Source organism: Polyodon spathula, chromosome 13 (genome assembly GCF_017654505.1).
Source record: "Polyodon spathula isolate WHYD16114869_AA chromosome 13, ASM1765450v1, whole genome shotgun sequence".
NCBI classification, from domain to species: domain Eukaryota; kingdom Metazoa; phylum Chordata; class Actinopteri; order Acipenseriformes; family Polyodontidae; genus Polyodon; species Polyodon spathula.
The window spans coordinates 34,014,576-34,040,507 of NC_054546.1; the positions used below are offsets into that span (position 1 = coordinate 34,014,576).

General features: G+C 38.4%; 2 protein-coding genes across 2 annotated transcripts; one reads left to right on the forward strand and one right to left on the reverse strand.

Annotated features, from left to right (window-relative positions):
* Positions 1-480: 480 nt before the first annotated feature.
* Positions 481-7,849, reverse strand: klhl36 (kelch-like family member 36). Its single transcript, XM_041267499.1, has 5 exons — positions 7,731-7,849; positions 6,459-6,538; positions 4,135-5,208; positions 2,976-3,133; positions 481-2,838 (listed from the first exon to the last, which is right to left on the reverse strand). Exons 2-5 carry the CDS (start codon positions 6,516-6,518, stop codon positions 2,256-2,258), a joined length of 1,875 nt encoding a protein of 624 aa, XP_041123433.1. The 5' UTR covers positions 6,519-6,538; positions 7,731-7,849; the 3' UTR covers positions 481-2,255.
* Positions 7,850-8,420: 571 nt separating this feature from the next.
* LOC121325832 (coactosin-like protein) lies at positions 8,421-24,951 on the forward strand. The gene is made up of 4 exons (XM_041268918.1): positions 8,421-8,831; positions 9,390-9,472; positions 16,461-16,618; positions 23,003-24,951. The coding sequence occupies exons 1-4, from the start codon at positions 8,755-8,757 to the stop codon at positions 23,111-23,113; spliced, it is 429 nt and encodes a 142-aa protein (XP_041124852.1). The 5' UTR covers positions 8,421-8,754; the 3' UTR covers positions 23,114-24,951.
* Positions 24,952-25,932: the final 981 nt, after the last annotated feature.

A 25,932-nucleotide genomic window follows, 5' to 3' on the forward strand; every position in this document is an offset into this window, starting at 1 on the left:
TTCTTTGTTCATAACTGGATATGTGGTTCTCTAGATACAGTATATATTTTGAGAATCGTGTATCCAGACAGACGGTTAGACAGACAGATTGCTTCCATACACCAAGGTGCACTGGAAAAACATCACAATGAACTAAATGTAATTATTGTTGAAGTTCCTTCTGTCTGTACATTCTATTTTCCATTCATTGGGGGTTATGTCTCCATGGTAATAGTTCTGAATTTTAAAATCAGTAGAAAATAAAACAAAATCAGTAAACACTGTTAGTGTCACAAAACAAGAAACAAACATCTCAAACATACTTTACAAATTTTAAATCTCCCTTCAGTTGCTTGGTGTAAGTTTTCCTTTAACAAAGAACAATATATACTGCATTATAAGGCAAAGTACATTATGTTTCATGATATATTGTCACTTGTTGGCAAAAGATACATGATGCTGCATGTGTACCTGATGTTTTTATTATTGTATTTATTGGGGATATTATGTAATAGTGTACAATGAAATATATTATCTACTGTTTACATTGTTGCATTCGTCATGCCAATAATAACACAATGTTCATACATTCTTTTTATTGGTGTATCAACTTCACATTTATGTTATACCACTGTCACACATATAATTTATACATGGCAGCAATTATAGTTTTATAATATATAGATAAGTACTATAACTGCAGCTTAGCCCATATGAAAGTCAAAAAGTCATAATTTAAGCAAGGCGACGACACGTCATCTATTAATGATTTTCCAACTATGTTTTTATTTAATAAATAAATAAATAAAAACCCTTGGATGCAATTATCAACAACTCACACACAGACAACAGACACAAATAGTTATTTGCAAGCATTAACAATGCATTGTGCTATCTGCATAAATGGAATGTTTTTGGGCGGAGTTAGTTTTGTTTGATTCTTTGACATTTTTATGCTTACTTTTTAGAACTTGGTTTGACACTATAGCAACAAAAACAAAATCTAATTTGTGTTAATCAGGTAGCCATTTTTTTTGCAGGTATAGCTAAATACCTCAACCGTTTAATATTTACTAATATTGAAGTACTGTACTGCTAAACAAATGTTTCCTGCGTCAGCCCTGTTGCACAAAATCCTAACACCTCCCAAAGTGAAATGTCTTTGAGTCTTTGTCAGTTTTGTTCATCGGGTAAAACATCTGGATATTCTAGATCTCTATTGGCTTAGGGGCTTAGTGGAATCATAAAATACAGCACTGACCAACATACACCACACTGGGATAAGACACGTTGGGAGTTGATCATTTTACAGCACTTGGCAACAGCCTGGATTGCAATCTAAGACAGTGCTGTAAAATACTCTCATAAAATCCAGGCAGAGTATAAACTGCTCAAATTAACCTTAGTGTTACCAGTTTGTTTCCGTATAAAGCTGTGACATCCCTCTGACAAATAAATAAATCAAAAACACACTGAAGAAACGTTACTGATGTTATTTGCTATTCCTCAACTGAATGTCAATTATTTATATAATGAGGCTTTTTAATTTTTATATTTTTTGCATGATGTAATCACATGGGGTACAATACACGGTCCAACAAGATTCTCTCTGGTTCCTTTGTATGAAGACATGTGCTTGTACTGCCCTGGATTTCTACCGATTTGTGCTTTACGAGTCTTTCATGTCAAAAGCCTTTTGAAAGTCAAAATAAATTCTGTCATACGTACCTACATACCCTCTTCTATCCTGTCAGTCCCTCCTAACAACCTAAACTCACTATTTGTGAATTTTTCTATGTGGTTAGGGGTGGCCAAGTTCAGCTGCTAATATGGTTTCTAGTTCTCGTACTTTATTTATAATATTTCCAGCTTTTAAACATTGCAACTTGAGGTTTTTACTAGTTTTATTCCCAAGAATTTTCTCAATTTGTTTCAATTTTACTCTGTACATATTTTACATTTAAAAAGTTTTTTTGTGTTATTTTTTGTAATGCAGGTGCAGATAATTATGTCCGCTATTTTACAGTTTCAGATCAATCGTCTATTTTTTTGTATTAGAAAGCACTACATAATGCACACGGCTGCTTCAATACTGTATATTCAATGCTGTCCAGTTTATAAGGAACTAAAAATTGTGCCTGTTACAATTTTACCTCTTTAATATTAAGCACCTACACTCATAATACTGTTTACCTGGAGTTGAAACAGCTTGAAAAGTAAGCCTGACGCTTAAGATACGTTTTTTTTGTTCACATATTAAGAAAGCATTTTCTTTGTTAAAGTCTTCTCTCTTTTGCAAGCTGAATGGATCCTCTTCCATTGACCTGATGCCCTTTCATCTTTATCTTCTTCTCCGGGCTCCTGGGTTTGACCTTGCAGATGCATGCAGACACCCCTGCAATGCATTTAGGCAGGTCCACTCCCTTTGTCCATTTCTTCGTCTCTAAATCGTAGACCTGCACCATTTTGGAGAAAACAGTATTCTCCCAGCTGTAGCCGCCGAGGATGTAAATTTTACCACCCAAAACAGCAACCCCGGACTCACTGGTGGCCTGGAACAGGGGAGCCACTCGTGTCCACTGGTTAAACTGGGGGCTGAAGCGCTCCACACTCAAGATGTCAAAGCGCTCCATGGTCTCCACATGGTCATCACTGCCTCCAATGGCGTAGATGTGTTCTTGCAGGGTGCACATGCTGTGCCAGCCCCGACCCTTGATCATGGGGTGTTTCTCCTCCCAGACATCTGTGCGGTAATTGTAACAAAGCATGTTCCGTCTGTAAGGGCCAATCTGGTAGTCGTGGCCCCCAGAGATGTAGATAAACTCTTTAGAGGTCGTGCCTGCATGACCGTAGGTAAATCTGTGATTCGGGGGAAAAACAGAGAGCGTTAGTGTAAGAGCTTTTCAACTGTAAATGTTAACAGCAAGCAGGAATTAATTTGTATTAATTTAGTGTGGTAAGTTATCAGGTGGTTTATGGAGTTATTTAAGCACTACCGTGGAAGTCCTGCCACGTAGGACCAGGTGTCTGTTTGCGGGCTGTAGACCTCCACAGAGGACAGCGCTCCACTGTCATTTCGTCCACCCACAGCAATCAGCCGGTCTGCAATAGTGCCTAGGTAGAAATCCACGCGCCGCTGGTTCATAGGAGTGCCCTGGGAAAACACACAGGACTTCAGCAAACAACATCTGTTGTAGTTGCACTGCGTCAACAGAGTTGAGAACCAATACCACACAAAAGCAGAGTTAAAAATAGACACACTGTTGTAGAACATCGAATAAATAATAAGTATGTTCACGTGCATGCATTTGGCCACAGCTCCTACAGTAAATGGCTTCTCCCTAATCCTCTGCTGGGGACACATACTGTACAACAGAGGCAGGCATAGGTATGTGCATAAGTCTGCATGTACACATCACACTTGGGATACCTACAAGTTTTGCATTCAACTATAAAACCGCTTGCCCAATTGCTAAGGACCTTCTTTAGAACAAGTTATTGAGTGTGTCATAACCTGCAGGAGTATGCAGACTGACTGCATTTAGACCTGCCACAAAAGAGAAAGACCTTAGGGGGAAGCAATTCAAAAGGCAAATAGAATTCTTGATTCTATAGTACAAAATGCAGCGTATAAATCAAGGGTTTTATGATGAGGTTGTATAATGTACTGATGAAACCACACTTACAATCAATTCTAGGCCCCTCACTACAAAAATGACATTGCGGCTTTGGAGACAGGTAAGAAGCCTGTGAAGTTTGAGTTAAATCTGCACATCTACGCTTTATTTGTCAAATATAAGAATTGCACTGTACGTAACATATATCCCGTCTATGGCTGTAAATTAAAAATTAGACCAATCAGTATGATGTTAAAGTTGATAACATTATATACAGAATAGCATAAAATTAAAATGAAATGTTTATGGTAATCGCAATTTATTAAGCAGCTCTCCAGATTTGAAAATACCGATGGGCGGATACCAGACTCTGACATACCGACAGATAGACATCCCCCTATATGCACAAAAAGTGTGACATACATAGAGCTGTCTCTAATATATCTCCATCGCCAGGGTTTCATCCCCTGCAGGGGAAAATAAACTACTTGCACCAAACCTGGTGAGTTTGTGCTTTTCTAGAGAGAACTACAGTTACCTTTATCCACTCGTTGCACCTGGGATCATACCGGTAGAGTACGTTAGAGGCAGCATCCCCTCCATTGTCCCGGGATGAGCTTCCCCCTGCCACGAAGATGAACCCTCCCATCACAGTGACGCAGTGGTGACTCCGGCGGGCAGGGATCTCAGTCTCAGACACCCAGCGGCCTTCGGCAGGGTCCAGGAAGCAAACATCATCGCTCAGCTCCTCCCCGCGCTCTGACACTTCCCCGCCAACGAACAGGAGCTGATCGGCATCAGCACGCAGTGTTGAGCGTTTGTTCTGCAGGACTGGCTGTGCCATGAGCTGGCTGTGGTAACCCAGGGCCTCCTCAATCAGAGCCTCACAGTTGGCCTCCTTTGGGAGCAGGGAGCACACTGTCGGCTTGACCCTGTGTTGGAGGTCACTCATGGAGATGAGTGGGAAGTGGATATTGGCCAGGACTAGGCGGGCGTCCGATTCCCTCTCAGGGTTTTGGGTGAGCCACTGCAGAGCGGCCTGCAGCAGGTTGTGTTCACAATCGTGCTGCACATGGTTGCTGGCCAGGTAAGAGCAGAGTTTCTGCATCCTGAGATTTTGCAGGAAGTCCGGGGTGAAGGACAGGGTGCCGAAGTTAGAGAGGATGAAGCTGTCAATGTACGAGTCGAGCCTGTCCAGGCTGTAGATGAAAGCCAGCTCCTGCAGGTACAGGTAGTTCTCTTCGCTCACCTCGTTCTCCAGGTACTCGCAGCAGAAGTCCACCACCTGCCACACCTGCAACAGATGGGCCGTCTCCAGCACATAGTCAATGTTGCCCCCGTCCAGCGGGAGCTCGCTGCTGTACAGAAAGTCAATGACAGCTTTGAGGCCAATGTAAGAGGCCCCCACCAGCTCAACCTCCAGTTGGCGAGCCTCTCGCATGCCAATGGTAAACATGGAGTTGAAGTAGTCGCTGTAGACAGCGAGAAGGTTGCGGTGGGCCGGTACACGCTGCTCATCCGCCACCAGGACAATGTCACAGAACAGCCCCTTCTGGCGCTGCTCGTTCAGCCCTTGCAGCACCGTGCTTGGGTGCTCGGGCAATCTGTACACCTGCAATAGAACGACTCATTTATTTATCAATGTATTTAGATAATAATGATGACATATGTAAGTAGCATTAAAGAATTCCAAATATTAGGTCAATTATCAGAAACCCTTTTATTACTGCGAGAAGTTTTAACAGTGCACCAATGTTTATTTAGCTTAATATTTACATAAAATCTCTCCGACAGTTAATGGGACTCCACAGTCTGATGTCACTGAGGCAACATAATTGTAAATGATATTACATCAGGTCCCTGCATGAAATGTCTGTAACATGCCGATTAAAAACAAAAGGGATATTCAGCCTGCATAGTCAGCTGAGAAGAACTTGAACGCCAAGATAGGTTGACGGGAATTCATCTATTTAACTGAGAACAAATTTGACTGAAGTTTTTAAAATCCCTAAAAGACGTTGACAAAGTAAACCAATGTTTTGACTGAAACCAGGTCTAAAGAACACAGTTGGAAATTGAGTGGAGACAGATGTAAAACAAAGGGTTGGGATTATTTTTTACAGAGAGTGGTGAGGGAATGAGATGGGTTCCAAGCCATGTTGTTGGTGCTGAAACATTGAACTGAATCAGCTACAGTACTCCCTTGTTACCCTGCCAACAACGGGTTAGGTACCACATTGGCGCTATGGTCAGAGTGGCAGTATAACAAGGGGCATTAAAAATACCTTAACTTACAAAAACTGTAAATTGGCAATCAAAACCTTTTGTTTTTCAGTGAAACCATGAAAATATTGTGTACAGATATTGTGTACACAGGTTGGATCTCTTCAGCTTAATCACTAATCTTAAGCTTTCTTCTAGAACAGGCCATTTTCTAATCGCAGTAAGACACTGGGTGTGTTGGAAGTGACTGTGCCTAACAACAAGCCTAGTGGCGCTTCGCAATGCCTTACTGCTTAAATATTACATTTTTGTGAAGGCACTTTTCCAATATTCTTTCTGAAAACTGTTTCATGATTTTTGTAATTGTAATCTCACATATGTCTCATGTATGTAACTGGCACCATTGTGTGAACGAAGAGATTCTGAGCCCTGGAGCAGAGACGAGGTTCCTGTCACTTGTTACAGTTAAGATGCTGAATTGCAGAGTTTTTGGTTGCAGGTTTGTCTGCCCTGCCTGTATTCTTTCACGCTGCAATACTTTAAAACCGTGCCCTGGGGTGCATTGCTTACTGGCTTTAGGAGGTTCACTCATATCTGTGGATATATTTTCTTGCCCCCGTATTTAAAAATGAAACCAACCTTGGATGACTCGCTGATTCTGTGCGGACGAGAAACTCTGGTTTGTTTGGCCCCCTCCATTGCAATCAGCCAAAAGACTCCTGGCAGATACAGAAAATAATACTGGCATCAAATTGCAAAATATTGATCAAAAAATATATGTACGGTATGTAAAAACATATTTTTTAAATGTCTCTCTCTCTCTCTCTCTCTCTCTCTCTCTCTCTATATATATATATATATATATATATATATCTAATAGCACTTCTATTAAAACAATTTTAGCACATTGATGCTAGTCATAAACATATACTAGATCTGCACATACAACACTATTAAATGTGGCAGCAAAAAGACTTCGCTAAATTGCCAAGCTTATGCAAAACTAAGGAGTAATTCCCCCAAAGTCAGACTGGAGATGCTAGACAAACGTTTCGTTAGATTCAGAGGCTTCCTCGACGATCAAAAGTATATCCCACAGGATTCAGCAGGAATGAAGTGTGCTTGTTTATATTTATTTCACTCTTTGCAAATCATGTTCACAGTTACACATGCATTTTAAACTAAAAGTGCTATACTGTCGAAGTACAAACAGCAGACAATTGGATTATCCGCATTATTAGTCAGTACATCACCGAACAGGATAATGACAATGTCAGCAGAAAGGAGCGGTGCTGTTTATTCAAACGAATTGCTTAACACCAAGTTTGTTGTGCGCAGAAAAAAAAAAACATGATACAGTGGGCGATTTTTTATTTATTTATTTTGTATCGATTATATTATCGGTCTCAGATAGAACTCCCAGGATTCACTTTGTTGAACATAAACAATGCATTGTAAACAGATGCAGGTTGTGGTGCTCAAGTTCACCCTCAAATTTACAACGTCCCTAGTTGCTGTTCCAGTTACTGTATTTTCTAAATTCGGAGCATTTTGTTCCAGAGAAAAAACGAACAACGCATGTTAAAGCCCATTTAAACAAAGTACAGAACATGATATAAACGTCTTAAAAATTGTATTGTACTGTATATGTATATATGTATATATATATATATATATATATATATATATATATATATATATATATATATATATATATACAAGAAAATTGTTATATGCCATATATAAAACCTATACTCGATTAACAATAAAATACGTTATAATACGCGTCCACAATTTTGGTCTCTGATTCGCTTCATTTTTAATGTAATAGGGAACGTTTATAATTAAGTTGCTGACTTATTTTTCATTTAAAACCTATACTCGATTAACAATAAAATACGTTATCATTACCAATCCAGCCTTGGTCTCTATTCGCTCATTGTTTAATTGACAGTGGTAATATTGGACCGTTTCCATAGAATAGTTTTAAGGTATTTGCCCGGCTCTTTGCTGTTGCAGCCATAATCTCATCCAGGAAGTGTTTTAGAGAAACGACAGACTTTACAGTAAACCAATCAGACGTTTTGCTCTTTCATGAAGGTGGGCTTGAATCCTACCCTGCAGCTCTGTGTGCTGCCACAAGGTGGTCAAAGCACACGTATGAGCGCCTCATGCATGATGCATGTGTTTCCACAGATATATTAAAACAATACTAGTCAAATTAAAAGCGATATGTTTGTTTAGATATACGTTTTAATGACACGTGTTATTCTGTGAGAAAACAGACTTCCTGTATTGCTGATATTAACTTATCCCTAGCTGTAACCCAAACATGACCAAATTGATATTAACAGTTATTACAGGAATCACAGAGAAAAGTGCTTAAAAACAGCCCGTGAACAAATTTTGAGCACAACATGCCTATTTTTTTTGGGGGGGGGGTAATGATAATGAACTACAGTATTAAAGTCTAATGCAGCGCTTAATTGTATGTCTCTCCAGCAGGGGGCAACAAATACAACAGCTTTGTACAACAAAAATTGGGTGGATTTAATTTTACTTTATCCCCATCATGACCATTAGGAGGTGAGTCTGAGTCTGCAATTGGGGACCATTTTCAGTGTAACCTGATTGTCGAAAGTCACCAACGCCCAAACTGAGAAAAAAAAAAAAAAAACGAAACCCCCTCCTCAGACTTCCGAAGATCCGCTATTAAAATTTACGGTTCATTCATTAGACATCCTCCGTGGCACAGCCTGTTCATCGCGCTTAGAAACATATACATACATATTTACTACATCGCTCTCTCTGTCTTGTGACTGTAGCTCTTGCATACTTGAATCTATCTTTGTACTCAAGATTTTTGTGTATTTTCACAGTTTATTGAATTCCTTTGTTAACCTAGAGGTTTTCACTTTCCCCGACATCTAAAAAAATGGCAACAAAAATCGATAAAGAGGCTTGCAGGGAAGCATACAACCTTGTGAGAGACGACAACACTGAAATAAGCTGGTAAGTCTTTTTTACATTTATTTATTTTTTATTTTTTTTAGCGGATCGCTAGTATAAATAAGACGCTTCTGAATACGTGCAGAATGCATTTCTATGCAACGTTATTTTTTCTGATTCATGTTTTTCAAAACCAGTTGCGCAGAGCTTTCTATTGTAGTTATTCTAAATGTTTGAACTAATAGTTAATCAGTTTATATTGCAAACGTAACGGGATTGTGTAGACTCGATTTACTGTAACGTTTACTTGTTAATTGCACGCATCCCCCGAATACATTGACGCAGCTGTATTGTTTTTTTTTATTTATTTAATTATTATGAAATTGTATGTTATTACACGTTTGAGTGGAAAACGTAATTTGATTTAACACCTGCTTAGGAAATCAGTTATGTTTTTGACTGATCAAAACTGAAAGATTCTACAACCAATACACCAATATTGATCCTTGCTGAATGATCACTTTGGTAGCAACAATCATAGATGATTATTATTATTATTATTATATTATTATTATTATTATTATTATTATTATTATTATTATTATTCTTTATTTCCATTAGGGCTTCCTTCAAATATGATGGTTCAATGATAGTACCAGGGGGCCAGGGCAAAGACTATGAAGAATTTATGAGCCAATGTACAGGTATGACTATTCAGTACAGATTCTGTTTCTAAGTCGTTCTTCATTTTGTGAAGATTGTGTTTTGTGTTTTGTATGAGTTGTACAACTGTGTAGCCATGGGAACGAGGATGTGGCATGCGAATGCGTTGGACAGATTAGGAATTTACATGTTCTCATTTTGTTAATTAAACATGTTTCAGTGTGCATGGAAGCGTTTATTTCCTATAAAGACTCAAAATGGAGTACAGAAAAAAACTTGGGAGGGTACCGTTAGACTTCTGAGAACTTTGATCCCATTAATTGAGACACATTTAAAAAAATGAGCATTATGAAGGGAAAAATAAGTCACCAGAAATGGCTTCTAATGCTTGCAATTAATAGATAAGAATTTTAAAGGATATTTAAGACAGCCCTGTACAATTCAAAATCATGTGATGTCTAAAAAAAACAAAATAAAAAAAAAATCCAGGCAAAATTTTGCCCAGAAATCTTATATAAAAACTGTGGGGCGTGGCCAGTAAATATGGGATGCATGCAGGTAGCTTTTCAAGAGATTCAAATATGCAGATAGGTGTGTGTTTTATAGGCTGACTTGTTTGGACTGCACTGTAAGTGATATAAGGCTAAACAAATACAGTGGGTGCACTAAATAACTGAGAGCTTTGTGAAAGAACCCATTAACGACATGCTCCGTTCCACTCCCCTTGAGCAGTTCAGAGTGCTGCACAGCAGATTTCATTGGTGATCTGGAAATGTTTCTGCTCTGAGACGCTCAGTTGCTTAACGCATGTAGTATCTTTAAAGTTCTGACTACATTCCACTCTAGAAAAAGAATACCAATGTGTTTTTGCATCCATTGTCTGAAATGTGCATAAAACAGTGAAAGTGGAGACATGCTGCGCGCACACACACACACACACACACATATTGTCTCCCTGGATACTGCCAAGTTTCAGCCACCTCCCAACAAAAAAGGTGTTATTGCATTTGAGATGGAGAGGTGAGTGACTAGGCTGAGCCCAGGACTTAATGACCATGAGCTGTGAGTAAAGGTTAAAATAATTACTACAGCCTACAAAAAAGAAAGAGGGGGCTTGGTTTTAGTTAGAAATGTAGCAGGATCTAAAAACACAGGGGACATAAAAAAAAGACTAGACAATGTCTTCCAAGTAGGGGCAAATGGTCTGCTAACAAGGCTGAGCCTTGCGGCCAAAAAGGCTCTTCTTGTTTCCAGATGTTCTTATGATCGTAGGTACTGTATGTTTGTGTGTGCATGTGTGTGTATGTGTGTTTGTGTGTGTGTGTGTGTGTAAGTATGCCATGTTAAAGCCACAACAGAAATCTAGGAAGTATGGATTTCACATAGCTCCATGTAACGGGTAATGTTGTTTGATGTACTACCGTTTTGAATTCTATCTCGTTGGTGAGATGAGGTTAAAAGCTCTGTAAATACAAATGCAGACTAGCCCGGCGCTTTCTTGAGGTGTGCGAGGTGCCAATTCGCGCCGAGCCTCTGCCCTGTTACAAATTCCACTATAGAAAATGTGATAGAAATTCAGCGTCTAAAAACTTGGTATTATTATATAGAGTGCAGGTGAATTGGACTACAAAGATGCATGTAAATTGAAAAAAAATGATCTACTGAAGAGTTTTTTTTTACAGGTTGATGAGTAAAATACCAGTTCAGAATATCTTCTAGTTGAAACATTTGTCATTTGAATTTTCTCTTACTGTGCTCACCATTGGTTGTTCTGTTGAGATTTGCTGCATTTCTTTGGGCCTGCTTAGCCACTTCCTTTCATACCAAACAGGAAATTCAGGGTGTGAAAGACAACAGAAGGGGGAAGCTAATTCTCTCAGGTTGAGTAACAAACCACATTCAAGCGCTTGCTGGGAAGGAAGCTGGCATCCTCACAGGAACTTTAGCAGCAGAGATTAGTCTCTAGTGTAGGTTTCTATTGACTAGTGTCCAGACTACTATAGATTAATTAGATTTATATTGAGGTTATCTATGATGGTGATAATAAATCAATATTTAACCCATTGTACAGTATCTGTAATGAGGCACAGATTGATAGGTAGACAAGGCATCATTAGGCATCTTCTGTATTGCTGATGTTTTAAAGGCCCATATTCAGAAACGTCACTCACCAAACTCCAAGTGCACGTCTCGAGCTTCCGAATCCATTTCAAAGACAAATCTATATGCCACGTGTTTTTGCAGTCAGTCGGAGTGGTTTCTGGTTTCTGTTTCATCCAACGTTAGGATATATATATATATATATATATATATATATATATATATATATATATATATATATATATATATATATATATATATATATATATATATATTTTATATATGGAGTGAGGAAGGCAGTTCAGTCCTGGCAATTAGGATTCCCAAGATCACCAGACAAGCTGAAGAAAGCAAGCTCAAGGACGGGTAGATAATCCCCGATAATCCCTCAATTTGGGAGCAACACAACCAAGAACCGTTTAGAATGATTACAAACAGTATTAAATAACAGGAAATGTAAAATGTGTTCAACAAGGTCAGCTGCAGCAGTGAAGCTGTGTGGGTGTGGGGGTCAGAAACCTATTTTACCAAGAGGAAATGTATTCCATTACTACGTTAGTACTGCCATTCAAGGGACTGCCATTCCTCTATTGTACTATAAAATGCCAAAAGGTTGGTTTGAGTCTGTAATTCTCCCGACTGCTGGACTCTTCTGTCTGTACGTGTTTTTGAGTATTAATAAGGGCCCATCCAGAGGTCATTGCAATAAGGCTTTGGGAGGCACAGTGTAACACAATCTGCTGCTAGCATGTAATCATTGTACAGTACATGGCAAGGTACAAGCAAGATTAGTTAAGTATACCTGGTCAAACATAAATGATGTCATGTTTGATAAGCCCCAGGTTTTTCCACTTGGGAACCGACTTCCCTGTTCATTTGAATGCTTTTTCCTTGTGAATTAAGAAGGACAGTTGGCTTACTTAGGGATGGAAATAAGACTTATTACATAGCAGTTCAGTCTATTCCTTGCTTTACTTATGGATACAAACTGGAGCTTGTAACCTAAACACTGCCTAATTAGTCTCAAAGTAAAATTTGGAGTGGATCACACCACTAAGCATTGAGAGTCTTATTTCTATCCCTTCTAGCTGTTGATTGGATCTGTACTAGGGCTGTGGGAGAAAGTTGTTAGCTGTCTATTAAATGGAATAAAATGTAAAATTCCTCATTTGCAATTGTCTACACAATTAAGTACTAATCATTATCAATTTGGCAGTAAGATATATTATAGAACTTGTTGGGCTCAAACTAAAACCGCTCATATTTTAGCTGCAATTTATTTCTTACCTTTCTTTTATCCCCTTTCTTATACAGTCATTTTGATATCACTTCTTGATTTATCGATTTGCTTGTTTTTGTAGAAATGTGTCAGGTCTGAAATTAATGTGGAATCGTAATCCTGGATGAGATTTAATCTCTGAATAAACTCGACAAAAAATGACTCGAAGTTGATTTGGTGTCAGGTTTGCAACACGTTTTGTGCCAATTTATGGACACGGTATGGCACTAAAAATGTCAGGAAAAGGCGCATCCAAGTGGCTTTTAAATCCCATAATGCAGCAGTGAATTGCAAGGGAATGCTTTGTGGCTGCAGTTTCTGTTTGCGGTTCAAGCGTAGATGAATGTGTAATTATGGGTGGTCCTGCATAAATTTGTAAATAGTGGGTGGGGATAATGCAAATCAGACTTCTCAAATATTATAATGAGATGCACAAAAGCTGCAGACAATTGCGACACTTACAATTGCATCCATTTTTTATGAACTTTTGACAGCACGTTTTAAACAGTTGCAGTCCCAGTCTGTCTTTTCTTGTGCGTTGCCAGTTGTACTCCGTGCATTTTTGAGGTGAACAGCCAAATACCTATTTTTTCCTAAAAGCAAGGTGTACTTACAAGCCTTGAAAACAAATTTCTATGACATTTCTGGTTTTCCCAATGGGAAATGTCCAAACCTCTCACACCTGCCATTCCTTTCTGTAGATCAGTAGGTCTTTGTTGCCTTCCAGGAGTAGATCGTTTTTAACTGAAGCCAGAGTTTATATAAAGCACCTGGTTTTTAACCTCCTTGATATCCCGATGAAATGGTGATGGGTCAGCAGTCTTTTTCAGGACGCCCCTCAGTTGTGGAATTAGCATCTTGTCTGTGAATCTCATGGGAATGTTTTGAATAGACCTACGTGAACAGAATCTGATTCATGTGTAATGCTGTTATCGACACAGAACAAAGAGCATTTCCCTGCATCAAAATGGACATGAACAGTTTAAAAGAAATCGTCGGTTCGTGTACAGCCTCTCCCCCATTTCAAAAAGATTTTAGGCTGGATAATGATTGGAATATATGAACACCCACTTATATAAGCAACATAATGTAGAATAAAACATGGTTCTAAATACTTAGCCAACAGGGCATCACTGTCCCTAAATATAAGGAACTTGTACACAAACTGAATGCACACAGATCACTACAGATACAGAATTTGCTTGGAAATGTTTATTTACTCCCACTTCAAGTCAGACAGCAAGTACATGTATTCTATAGTGTAACAGTGTTTCAAGCCAGACTCAGACCCTGACAATATAATCCCATAGTTGTGGCACATTTCGAATACATTGTTGGGAACTTTTGAACTAGATTATTGATTTTTGTTCTCAGGCTCATTTTAACGGTGAGGCTGGAATGAAAGATCCAACCGAAGTAGATTCCAGGACAATCTGATTGCCCATATTAACCACTCAGACCTGCTTGGAAGAAGGCCTCAGATCCAAAACACAGCCAGAGTTCTTTAACACAACAATCACAATAAGCAATATATAAACATTAATAAGAAACAGCATTCTTATTAGTGACATTTTTTTTTAACTTAAAATACCACGGCAAAATTAGATACATGGGGCCTGATATTCGAAAGGTTTGCGCACCGCGCAGAGGGGTATGCGCATCGCAAAGGGCCGTTGTGCCGAAATTGTGCCAAGTTGTCATATTCGAAACGTCCTTTTGCGCGTCACAATCCATTCTGCGCTGTGCAGAAATAAAATGAATGCATCGCGCAATATGGGGGGAGGGGCCAACAATATGCGTGATCCTGGTCTATTCGAAGGTATGCGCCAAGCACAAAATCAGGTTTGTGACACGCAGAATAAGGATTGTAAAAGGATTGTGTTAACTCCGCACTGACTACAAACAGGCAACAATGGGAAACGTGGACAGCATGCAGTGTGTCCATCGACATGTGGATGTGAATGATGCAAGGCACACTCAGCATCAGCAACCCCGACATAGGCGAAGATAAGCTGAAAGGGAGCACCGGCTTCGGCACACATATGAGGAGCCCAGCAATGAGCAAATCGTGTCCAGGTATCGTCTCGACTCATCTGTGCCACATGCTGCATGATGACTTGGCTAGAACAAAACTGCGCAGTCATGCCTTGTCTGAGCAATTTGTAGTGTCTGTCTGTATGTGTATCCTGGCTACCGGGACCTTCCAGAAGGTAGCAGGTGATACAGTGGGGATCATCCAGTCAGCCATGTCCCGCCAGCTCGACCAGTTCTTAACCACGTTGCTGCGACGTGCTGAGGAACATATGAGGGCGGTCGTACGGGTCCAGGTACCTTACGAGTCCCACAGCACTCAGAGATATGCTGGTCGTTACATTCGTATAACAGGTCAACATACTGAGTAGACGCGTGGACGGCCTGCAACGGTGGTCCAAGTTAACTGCACGTAGGGTATAAACGCTAGGTCATGTACGGCTTGGTCCAGTTTCAACAGGCCAGGAAACAGTGCCGCTATATATATATATATATATATATATATATATATATATATATATATATATATATATATATATATATATTTATAAAAATCATTCAGAAAAAAAAGACAGTATCCAAAGCCTTTTTTAAAAATTGTATTTCAAAAACATACATCTATGTTGGATCAGCTGGCCTTTAAAGAAACCTATATAGTATTTCCTTGTGATACAATACTGTCTGTATTCAATAAAACAGTGGCGTTATCAGTACATTAATTTGAAAACTCTGCGCCTAGCTATGGAGCCAGTTGTGTATTTGAATGGTCCTGTATGTATGTGTGCACGATGTATTTTGTGGTCTCGTCTGCTAACATATCGGTACATACTGTGGCAACACCAATGATAGCAGCTTGTCGCATTACTAATGGTGACTGTCCATCATTCTGCATTCTCGCTTGGTTGTTGTGTGCAGTTGCTATATTGGCAGTGAATGCGCAGACGGTTTTGTGAGGCACAAACAGATTTGCGAATTGCTCAAAAAACTGCTACATTCCAATGTCTCGCAACTGCTTTGTGCCATTTTGGAATACCTCTCATTTTGTGCCAAAGCACTATTTTTTTGTGAGGCACAAATTTAGTGAGGGGATTGCGCGAAGGTCGAAGATCGGACCCATCATATGTATTAGATAAGGCTTTTCTTCCAAAATGTATTTCTGTAAGATGTTAATGCAAACAAGTGGGTTTTGTGTGAAGTTTTCGACTGTGTAACACATGTTTTTACACAAACCAGTGTGGGCAACAGATTTTGCTCCATTCAACAAGAGCATTGACCTGAATACCCTAATTGCTGGGTAGACAGCCAGCCTTCTCAGTTGTGTTAATACAACTCATGACCTGAAAACACTGAATGATGCACTTTACTTCATGTACGTCTTGTCAAAAAGCCTTTCCAACTGCAGTAAACTTCAAATTCAAGTGACCGCTCCTGGTGAGTTACTGACTGCACTAATTTTGTATTTATAGCTATGACAGGAAATGTATGTCACTGATGCTTGTCCTGTGCATGGATGAGAATAACACTCTCATTACATAAGCGTGGCTTTTATCAGTTGCACTGATGGTATCAGGAGCCGAACATTTTGTGTAATTGTGTTTTTACCCTCCTTTTCCATGCAGATGATGTTCGGTTGTTTGGGTTCATACGGATCACGACTGGAGATGCCATGAGCAAGCGAGCCAAATTCACCCTGATCACCTGGATTGGGGAGAATGTCAGCGGTTTACAGAGAGCCAAGATCAGCACGGACAAGACTCTGGTAAAGGACGTAGTACAGGTAAGGCATATCATCTCGATGATAGAGACTACAGGCGTTGAGGTTTAGAACTAGATTTAATGAGCTGCAGTTTTTAGTTTGGAAACATTGATACATGTAGCTTTTTATTCCACTTAGAAAAAAATTGATCTAGATTGAAACAAATCTTGTTAATTGTCACATAAACCACTAATGCATTTTACTTAATGATTGAAAACCATTCTATCAGTGGTGCTGCTCCCCTAAGATTATGACCTGATTAAACAGTTTTTTTTCACAGGAACACCCATGTCTAGTTACATGATTAGCCCGATTTGTTTTTCTTATTGCATTGCCATCGCATATTCTCTCAATGACATTCGGGTTCGCTATTAAACCGCCCTGCCTCGTTTCACGCAAACACGCTGAGGTTCTTTACATGCTTGCAGTGCAAGTACCATCAATTTAAGCAGCTTTTTTGCTGAAATAGTGTTTGACTGTCTTTGTTTTAATGTTGGTTTTCATTCCCAGAATGTCAGATGATCAGCATCATTCTGCAGTACAGGGTAGACGAATTGATAAAAGTAAAAATACAAGTTGGTATACTTAACATCGCTTTGTCTTCAAATTAGCAATATGCTTTTCTAAATGCTTTGTACAGCACTAGAAAAGCACAGTTGTTGGGTTATTATTTATGTTCACGTTTGTTAGCTTAGGAAGACACTACTCTCTGTTTTAAGGTTTTGTTCACAAGAGGTACTGTGAGGCGTGTGAGTACAAATGGATTTTCCAGACAGTGATTTACGTGTAACAATTAAAATTTTATTTAATATTACACGAGAAAAAAAGAAAAAATAATAAAAAAGGATGTGAGGGAGGGAGTGCGGGAGTAATCAAAAACAAAGGAACGGGAGCCTCTTAGTCCTCGTCGCGTTCTGCTTTAATCCAAAAAATAAAACAAAAGGAATAAAAACAGAAAAGAACCAGTTAGTAAAGCCCCCGTTCGTGACACAGTCCACAACAACCAAGTCCTCCTCCAGCCTGTTTCTCCCCGCCTCTATTCCTTAGGACCAACCCCGAACACAGTAGCACGTTCCCTTTAGTATGCAAACCCCGCCCCGGTAGTCAGTGGATCACCAATCCCAAACTGACAGGTATCCTTAATTTCACTTGACTCCAGTGGCTGGAATTTACATACTCGTACTTCCGCCCCTCACCAAGGTGCCGCCCCTTAAAAAGATGACTTTTGTCATGGTCACAAGACCTTGGTAAGGGAAATCCCGAGTTGGTTTGATGCCTTCTACTGTTGGGAGGCTGAATTGCAGACCGAAACCCCTTTGACTCATCACAGGTACTTATATATTTAAGAACATAAGAACATAAGAACATAAGAAAGTTTACAAACGAGAGGAGGCCATTCGGCCCATCTTGCTCGTTTGGTTGTTAGTAGCTTATTGATCCCAAAATCTCATCAAGCAGCTTCTTGAAGGATCCCAGGGTGTCAGCTTCAACAACATTACTGGGGAGTTGATTCCAGACCCTCACAATTCTCTGTGTAAAAAAGTGTCTCCTATTTTCTGTTCTGAATGCCCCTTTTTCTAAACTCCATTTGTGACCCCTGGTCCTTGTTTCTTTTTTCAGGCTGAAAAAGTCCCTTGGGTCGACACTGTCAATACCTTTTAGAATTTTGAATGCTTGAATTAGGTCGCCACGTAGTCTTCTTTGTTCAAGACTGAACAGATTCAATTCTTTTAGCCTGTCTGCATATGACATGCCTTTTAAACCCGGAATAATTCTGGTCGCTCTTCTTTGCACTCTTTCTAGAGCAGCAATATCTTTTTATAGCGAGGTGACCAGAACTGAACACAATATTCAAGATGAGGTCTTACTAGTGCATTGTACAGTTTTAACATTACTTCCCTTGATTTAAATTCAACACTTTTCACAATGTATCCGAGCATCTTGTTAGCCTTTTTTATAGCTTCCCCACATTGTCTAGATGAAGACATTTCTGAGTCAACAAAAACTCCTAGGTCTTTTTCATAGATTCCTTCTCCAATTTCAATATCTCCCATATGATATTTATAATGTACATTTTTATTTCCTGCGTGCAGTACCTTACACTTTTCTCTATTAAATGTCATTTGCCATGTGTCTGCCCAGTTCTGAATCTTGTCTAGATCATTTTGAATGACCTTTGCTGCTGCAACAGTGTTTGCCACTCCTCCTACTTTTGTGTCGTCTGCAAATTTAACAAGTTTGCTTACTATACCAGAATCTAAATCATTAATGTAGATTAGGAATAGCAGAGGACCTAATACTGATCCCTGTGGTACACCGCTGGTTACCACACTCCATTCTGAGGTTTTTCCTCTAATCAGTACTTTCTGTTTTCTACATGTTAACCACTCCCTAATCCATGTACATGTGTTTCCTTGAATCCCAACTGCGTTCAGTTTGAGAATTAATCTTTTGTGCGGGACTTTGTCAAAAGCTTTCTGGAAATCTAAATAAACCATGTCATATGCTTTGCAATTATCCATTATCGATGTTGCATCCTCAAAAAAATCAAGCAAGTTAGTTAGGCACGATCTCCCTTTCCTAAAACCATGTTGACTGTCTCCCAGTACCCTGTTACCATATAGGTAATTTTCCATTTTGGATCTTATTATAGTTTCCATAAGTTTGCATATAATAGAAGTCAGGCTTACTGGTCTGTAGTTACCTGGTTCAGTTTTGTTTCCCTTTTTGTGGATCGGTATTACGTTTGCAATTTTCCAGTCTGTCGGTACCACCCCTGTGTCAAGAGACTGCTGCATGATCTTGGTTAGCGGTTTGTAAATTACTTCTTTCATTTCTTTGAGTACTATTTGGAGGATCTCATCCGGCCCAGGGGATTTGTTTATTTTAAGAGCTCCTAGTCCCTTTAACACTTCTGCCTCAGTTATGCTAAAGTTATTTAAAACTGGATAGGAACTGTATGACATGTGGGGCATGTTGTCAGTATCTTCCTTTGTAAAAACTTGTGAAAAGTAATCATTTAACATATTTGCTATTTTTTTTTCTTCCTCTACGATTTTGCCATTTGTATCTCTTAAACATTTAATCTCCTCTTTGAATGTTCTCTTGCTGTTGTAATATTGGAAAAACATTTTGGAATTGGTTTTAGCTCCCTTAGCAATGTTCAGATTTACAATCTGTTTTAAAGTGGAAGCCTTAGTCACTGGCTGTACTGCAGTGAAGGCACGTTAGACACATACAGCACATGGGGACATTCAAATATAATTGGGGGGGGATTCTGTATATGTTGAACGTATTACTGTGCTTAAGACATCATTTGCTGAGAACTTAAATAAATCAACCTGCTGAGTAAATAAGCATGTCGTTCTTCTCCCAGCTAGCCAATTGAATATGCCAGGCTTTATAAAAGGTTTTGTTTCCTGCGGCCAAGCGAGTGTCTGGCAGAAGCTTTTTCTGTGAGCGCCCGCTCAGAAACACAACCCGAAAAAGCTTGATTCTTTTGTTCAGATGGCCTAAGAAAATCAACAAAAAAGTTCAGTATGTTCCAGGATTTCCACTGAGCTCATTTCGTTTAGAGCAAAACTTATAATAACTATCCTTACCCTGAGGTTATTGTTCCTTGCTGTGTGTTCTTTGTTCAAACACATACCCAACGTCAGACCACAGATGGGATCTGTCATTTTTGTTATTTTTACTGCAGATTTAAAATCACTTAACCTATGATGCTCCACTGTTTCACAAGCCTGTTTGAGTGAGGGGCAGCGAATCAGCTTGTTTATTTTAACAAATATTTGTATTAAATTGTTAAATAACATGCATGCATTACATGTACTGTATAAATCTAAGCCCACAACCCATACCTTCAGTGATAATAATTAGTACATAATAGAAGTAGTATAATAAGAAATGTTACATTTTCTAAAAGTCACGGAAGTAAGCCGACAGTAATAAAAACATATATCTATTTTTGTAGTTCTTTTAAAAATGGGCCCCGCATTTTAAAGAAGTCATTTAATTTTCCTTTATCTGTCTGCTAGAGCCTCTCCAGCTATAATACGTATAGCATTAGATGTTTCCATTCTGTGCAAGTTGGACATTTCTCTCCTTTCACATCTAATGATGAATCAGCTCCCGGCTGCAAGAAGTCATTTGGACCAAATCAATAAGAAAACATCATTAATGTTCGTATGAATCGATAACAAATCGATAAATTACATATTTATAAAAGTAACAGCCATTTAAAAAAAGACAAAGAAAGCAACGTTTGGCACTTTTTTGACGAGCGGGTTACATGCTGTGACAACATGGTCCGTGAAGGGCTCCAATAATATTCACAGGGGACCACACCTACATGATCAGAAAAATCAAATTCATTTGATGCTCTTGTGACGACACTGTATATACACTGGTAGAATTACAGCATATATACGTTTACACCAGCAGGTCTGTTGTACCTTGCTTGGGTGACACTGGAATTTGTAGAGATGCACAGATTTATTAAGTAAATTAGGGTTGACTTGCTGCTGGTTATTTATTTCTGCTTCAGGAGTTACATTTATATATCAGATGGGTTGAAGAGAATTTATGGTTCAGAATTAGGGGGGTGGTGCATAGGCCAGGTATACTGTACGTGGTTTTTTGGAACTCAGTCCGGTCCTTTCCAGCTAATTTGTTTGTAGGCAGGTGCTCTGCATTGATGAAGGGTGTGGAAATGTAGATAAGTGACCATTTAACCTTTCAGTTTATTATAATGAGTATTTTTAACCTTTTACTCAAGTGCAACATTTGAATCTGTTTTTCTGAGAGGGGTAAAAACGAGTAACAAAACTAGGAGCAAACAAATCAGAATATTGAAATAAGGTTGGGTTTTCCAGGGTGTCTAATTTTCATATTTCTAGCCTGAGTACTTAGAATGTATACTCAGAAGCATAGAAGCCAATATCTCAAAGCTTTTGGTTTCTATTTTAAGTCAAGCCAAATTTGACTTGAGTGCAAAATGTGGTGAAAGCCAACCGTCTTGCCTTTCAGGATTTTTTTTTTTTTAATATGAAGGAGGCGAGTGATCCAGCCTATATAAAATAAACATAATTCATAATTCACTTGAATACTGACCTTGCTGTAATCGTCTGTATATCAACCTTTAGAAATGCTTAGAATTGCAAGACTTTTAACAAACAGACTCACTAAGATATCAAATACAGTCAAACCTGCTCAAGTGACCACTTTAAATTTCTCCCAATGATATTTGTGCTTTTATTGAACTGTATTAAGCGACCTCCTGTCTCTTCCCCAGCAACGGTCTCAAACCTGTATTAAGCACCCTTACACAGAGCTATTGTTATAAGAAAAATATGGTTTTAAATGGTACGTCCTAAATTCAAAGAAATACGGTCACCATTTTAGCAGTCTTATCTGTAATCAATAAAACAACCACGCTCTCTTGTAAAGGAAGACAGAAAACGTGAGAAACAAAAGATCCTCCCTAGATGACAGAATTAAAATTATTAAACTTGTAAAGACAGTAAGTGCCAGAAAAACATGAAAAATTTGGTACTAAAGTGCAGATACAGCATTTTTAAACGGAAACTAGGACTTTAGGTTTTAGGTTTATTTTTGTGTAAGTGACCATGTTTAGAGCCAATTCAATATCTTCATTTAACTCGGAAAAAGTTGTTAATGACTAAACAAAGTCGCTTCTTTTTACCTTGATGTCCTGATTGACTTGCTGATTCTGTTTCACCTTCGTTATTCCAACACAAGAGCAAGCAATGACATTAATCACTACCCCCAGATGCTACTTTAACTTGCATTTCGTTCTCACACTTTCCTGGGAACATGTTGATGAAACATGTTTTGTATTTCCAGCCAAGGCAGGGGATGTTGCTAACATATTTGTTTAGGCTTAGCAATGACAGGCTGCTGCAAGTTTCCACTCAAATACTTTACCTGCCAAGAATGATAGATTTTGACTTTACAATTAAAAAAGAAGTGCACTAGTAAAGCATTTTACAGGTTACTCAAATTAAATTTGAAAGATAGTTTTACTATACTGGACTTGCATAAAGGTAACATAAATTGCAGTACTATTCAACAAAAGGCATCATGTCTTTTAATTCATTAATTCATTTTGATTGATTACTTTTATTCATGTTCCTGTATTTTATAGTTCAAATTGTATCCCGTTATCTTTCATTCTCTTCAATTTCAATGGCTACACTAGTCACTGGCTTTTAGGAAATTTTATAAATAACTGTTAGTTATTTTTTTAGATCAGTTTCTTTTAGATCAGTTTAAAAGATATTAGGCTGAATTAAAGGTCAGATTGAATAAAATCTGCGGTAAATATTTTAAAAGGCCTCAATAAAATGTTTCACTAATTACCCTTTTTCCTTGCTGGTTTTGCAGAACTTTGCCAAGGAGTTTGTCATCAGTGACCGCCGGGAATTGGAAGAGGATTACATTAAGAATGAGCTGAAGAAGGCAGGAGGGGCCAATTACGATGCACAGGCAGAGTAGGGAGCCCTCCAGAAACCATCTGCCTGCTGCTGCTGCTGCTGCTGCTTGTAAACCAGCCAGGGAGAAGAGAAGCCTCTCAAGGCAGATCCTTCTCATTCTCCCACTCACTCTGGCAACATCTACAACAGTCATCACAATCAAGAAATTCTCTCTCATTCTGCTTTAAAGCAAACACTCCCTCTAGCAAATTAAGGGTGGGTTCCAGAGGAAATCAAGGATTCTGCAGGCACAGTCAGATGCTTTTGTCCAATGGTCTCTCAGTTTTGTCCTGTTTCTGGTAATTAATGGAGTTTTGAAAGGCTGAGAAAGATTGCCTCTTTATCAGCATTGCTTGTCTGATTGTCTGATGTTGTTTAGCTACTGGTCCATTCTTTCTTATGTACTCGAAGGCCTACAGATTTCTGCAGGCTTTTTTTTTTTTCTTCCTTACTGAAAGTCTTTTCTCCTCTTTCGTTTCCCACACAAATTTTGCATTCCTTTTAAAATGGAATTGATTCAGTAACTTGGCTTAGTGAGCTAATGTAGTGCGCAGTATTAGTGTACTTGCAGGGGCTCAATCGGAGAACTGGAAAGGGTGGCTGGACTCCAGTCAGTTAGTATACACTGGCTGTAAAGAACCTTGCAACTACAGTACTTCTGTCAGCTGATGATCAGAGAATCATGTACCTACGCACACATACTCTAAATGTTTAACTTCTCGGAGGAACACTTGGAAATCTTCCAAATGAGGGTGCCACCATTATAGACCTAAAAGAGGGGAAGGGATTTTTATTTTTTATTTTGGTTCTTTTTGTTGAGTTGTGCTACTCTTCTAGACATGATCTCCATACTCTCTGAGTCCAGTGCTATTGATGTGGCTTCCATAAGCCAACCTAAAAGCACAAGATGATATTAACCAGTGTAACAAATGGGTCTAAAATGTTGGTGTTGTATCTTCTGAACAAACAAACAAGAGTATGAAGCAAAAACACATGTACAAATGTAGTCATTATATATAAACAGTAATCGCCACACAAGGCTTTCATGGGTTTCTTTGGAAAGCCCCAGAGGAAGGTTGGAGAGTGTAATTCTAGAAGAGTACAACAACTTCTTCACAGCATGCTCAGAAATCTCTTTATTAAAAGGGTTCATGCTGCCCCTTAGTTATTTTGCACTTGCTTCTGAGGCATTTGGTTGAGGTCCTGTGCCCCACACTCAGTTGCTGAATGTGCCCTTCATGTTTAATCTGCCTTACAAAATGAAATTTGAGGCTTTCCAAAAATGTGACAGGTTTCTAACAAAGACCTGATTTAATTTTAAAGGCCTCTTATTTTTTCTTCAAATAAAGCACTAAGCATGCTGACTATCTACAGATTTGATTTTAGTACCATAGTGTTGGAGTAATTGACTTGAATAATACAGAAAAGGCTGAAACAATTAATGTAGATGGCCTTTTAACTACATTTCTATATCTGTATATATATATATATATATATATATATATATATATATATATATATATATATATATATATATATATATATATATATATATATATATGTGTGTGTGTGTGTGTGTGTGTGTGTGTGTATGTCTGGTGCATACAGTGTTAACCTCATGGGAACAGGTTGTTGTAAGACGGTGGTTCTAAACTCAGTTAATAAAGTCCAGTGGCACAATTTGCTGTGTTTTTTTAGTGACCAGATTGAAAATTGTTTTGTGAAACTGTTGGTTTTCTAGGCAACTTTGGCTGGGTTTATTTTTCAAATTAGAACATAAAATAAAATAGTTATGTATTGTAAGGACAAGCACCATTAAGGATAAACCATTTCAGAATAAAATTCCATTTTTTTCAAAAATGATATTGGCTTTATTTATTTATTTATCTTCGTCATACATTTTTAATGAAAATAGATCTTTAAAGGAGTGATTTAGTTATTGGTAACATGAATGGATCTTCATGTGTTTGTGTCCAACTAGAAAAGCATCAGATATCAAATAAATATTATCGTATCCTACCACCTAATAATAGGACTGCTATCAAAGACAGTGATAAAAAAAAGACATGAAGCTCCTTTGTATACATCAATCTCTTTACTTGGAATTATTTTTTCATGAGAGCTTACATTTAGAACTAAGCGATCACTATAACTTACAAATGATCTTTAGAAAAATAGGAGTAGCAAACACTGTTGCAGCAGCAAAGGTCATTCAAAATGATCTAGACAGCATTCAGAACTGGGCAGACACATGGCAACTAACATTTAATAGAGAAAAGTGTAAGGTACTGCAAACGGGAAATAAACAGCCCTTGTTGCAGTGTACACTATTTAATAACCAATAGAGATTTTCTGGAATACCTACACTGCTTTTGTAGACTGATATTTTCGAGTGAAGTTCACTATAAATGTGGTTCTCACACTAGGGGTCGGGGGGGGGGGTGCGGGATGACCACAGCACAAGTAGACCCACTTTCCTTTGTGATAACAGATACAGCAAGTCTTTAATATGAAGTAAACAGATTAAGAATACTACACTGTAACACTTTCATGTATTATTCATGTTAATGTATATAAAAGAAAATGGTAATTTACCTACAGTAGTTCTATCTTATTAAATTTTCAGTAAGGGGGGTTGTGAGCAAAGTCACTTTAAATGAGATTTGTTTTATTATATACTTTAAAGAGTAACTTTTTACACTTCAAAGTCTGTTTCAGAGTGTAAAAAGTTGTTGGGATGTTAACAATGAAAACAAAAATAACAGGTATTATTATTTTTTTTTATTTATATAGCACCTTTCATACCATAATATCTCAAAGGGCTTTACAGACAGTATGTAT

What these genes read in the sequence shown, in the direction of transcription:
- klhl36 (XM_041267499.1), bottom strand. Translation starts at nt 6,518, where the DNA reads ATGGAGGGGGCCAAACAAACCAGAGTTTCTCGTCCGCACAGAATCAGC. An exon ending in GAATCAGCGAGTCATCCAAG is followed by an intron (nt 5,209 to 6,458) that starts GTTGGTTTCATT and finishes GTTCTATTGCAG; the next exon opens with GTGTACAGATTGCCCGAGCA. An exon ending in TACGTGGCAGGACTTCCACG is followed by an intron (nt 2,839 to 2,975) that starts GTAGTGCTTAAA and finishes CCCGAATCACAG; the next exon opens with ATTTACCTACGGTCATGCAG.
- LOC121325832 (XM_041268918.1), top strand. Translation starts at nt 8,755, where the DNA reads ATGGCAACAAAAATCGATAAAGAGGCTTGCAGGGAAGCATACAACCTT. An exon ending in GACAACACTGAAATAAGCTG is followed by an intron (nt 8,832 to 9,389) that starts GTAAGTCTTTTT and finishes TATTTCCATTAG; the next exon opens with GGCTTCCTTCAAATATGATG. An exon ending in TGGTAAAGGACGTAGTACAG is followed by an intron (nt 16,619 to 23,002) that starts GTAAGGCATATC and finishes CTGGTTTTGCAG; the next exon opens with AACTTTGCCAAGGAGTTTGT.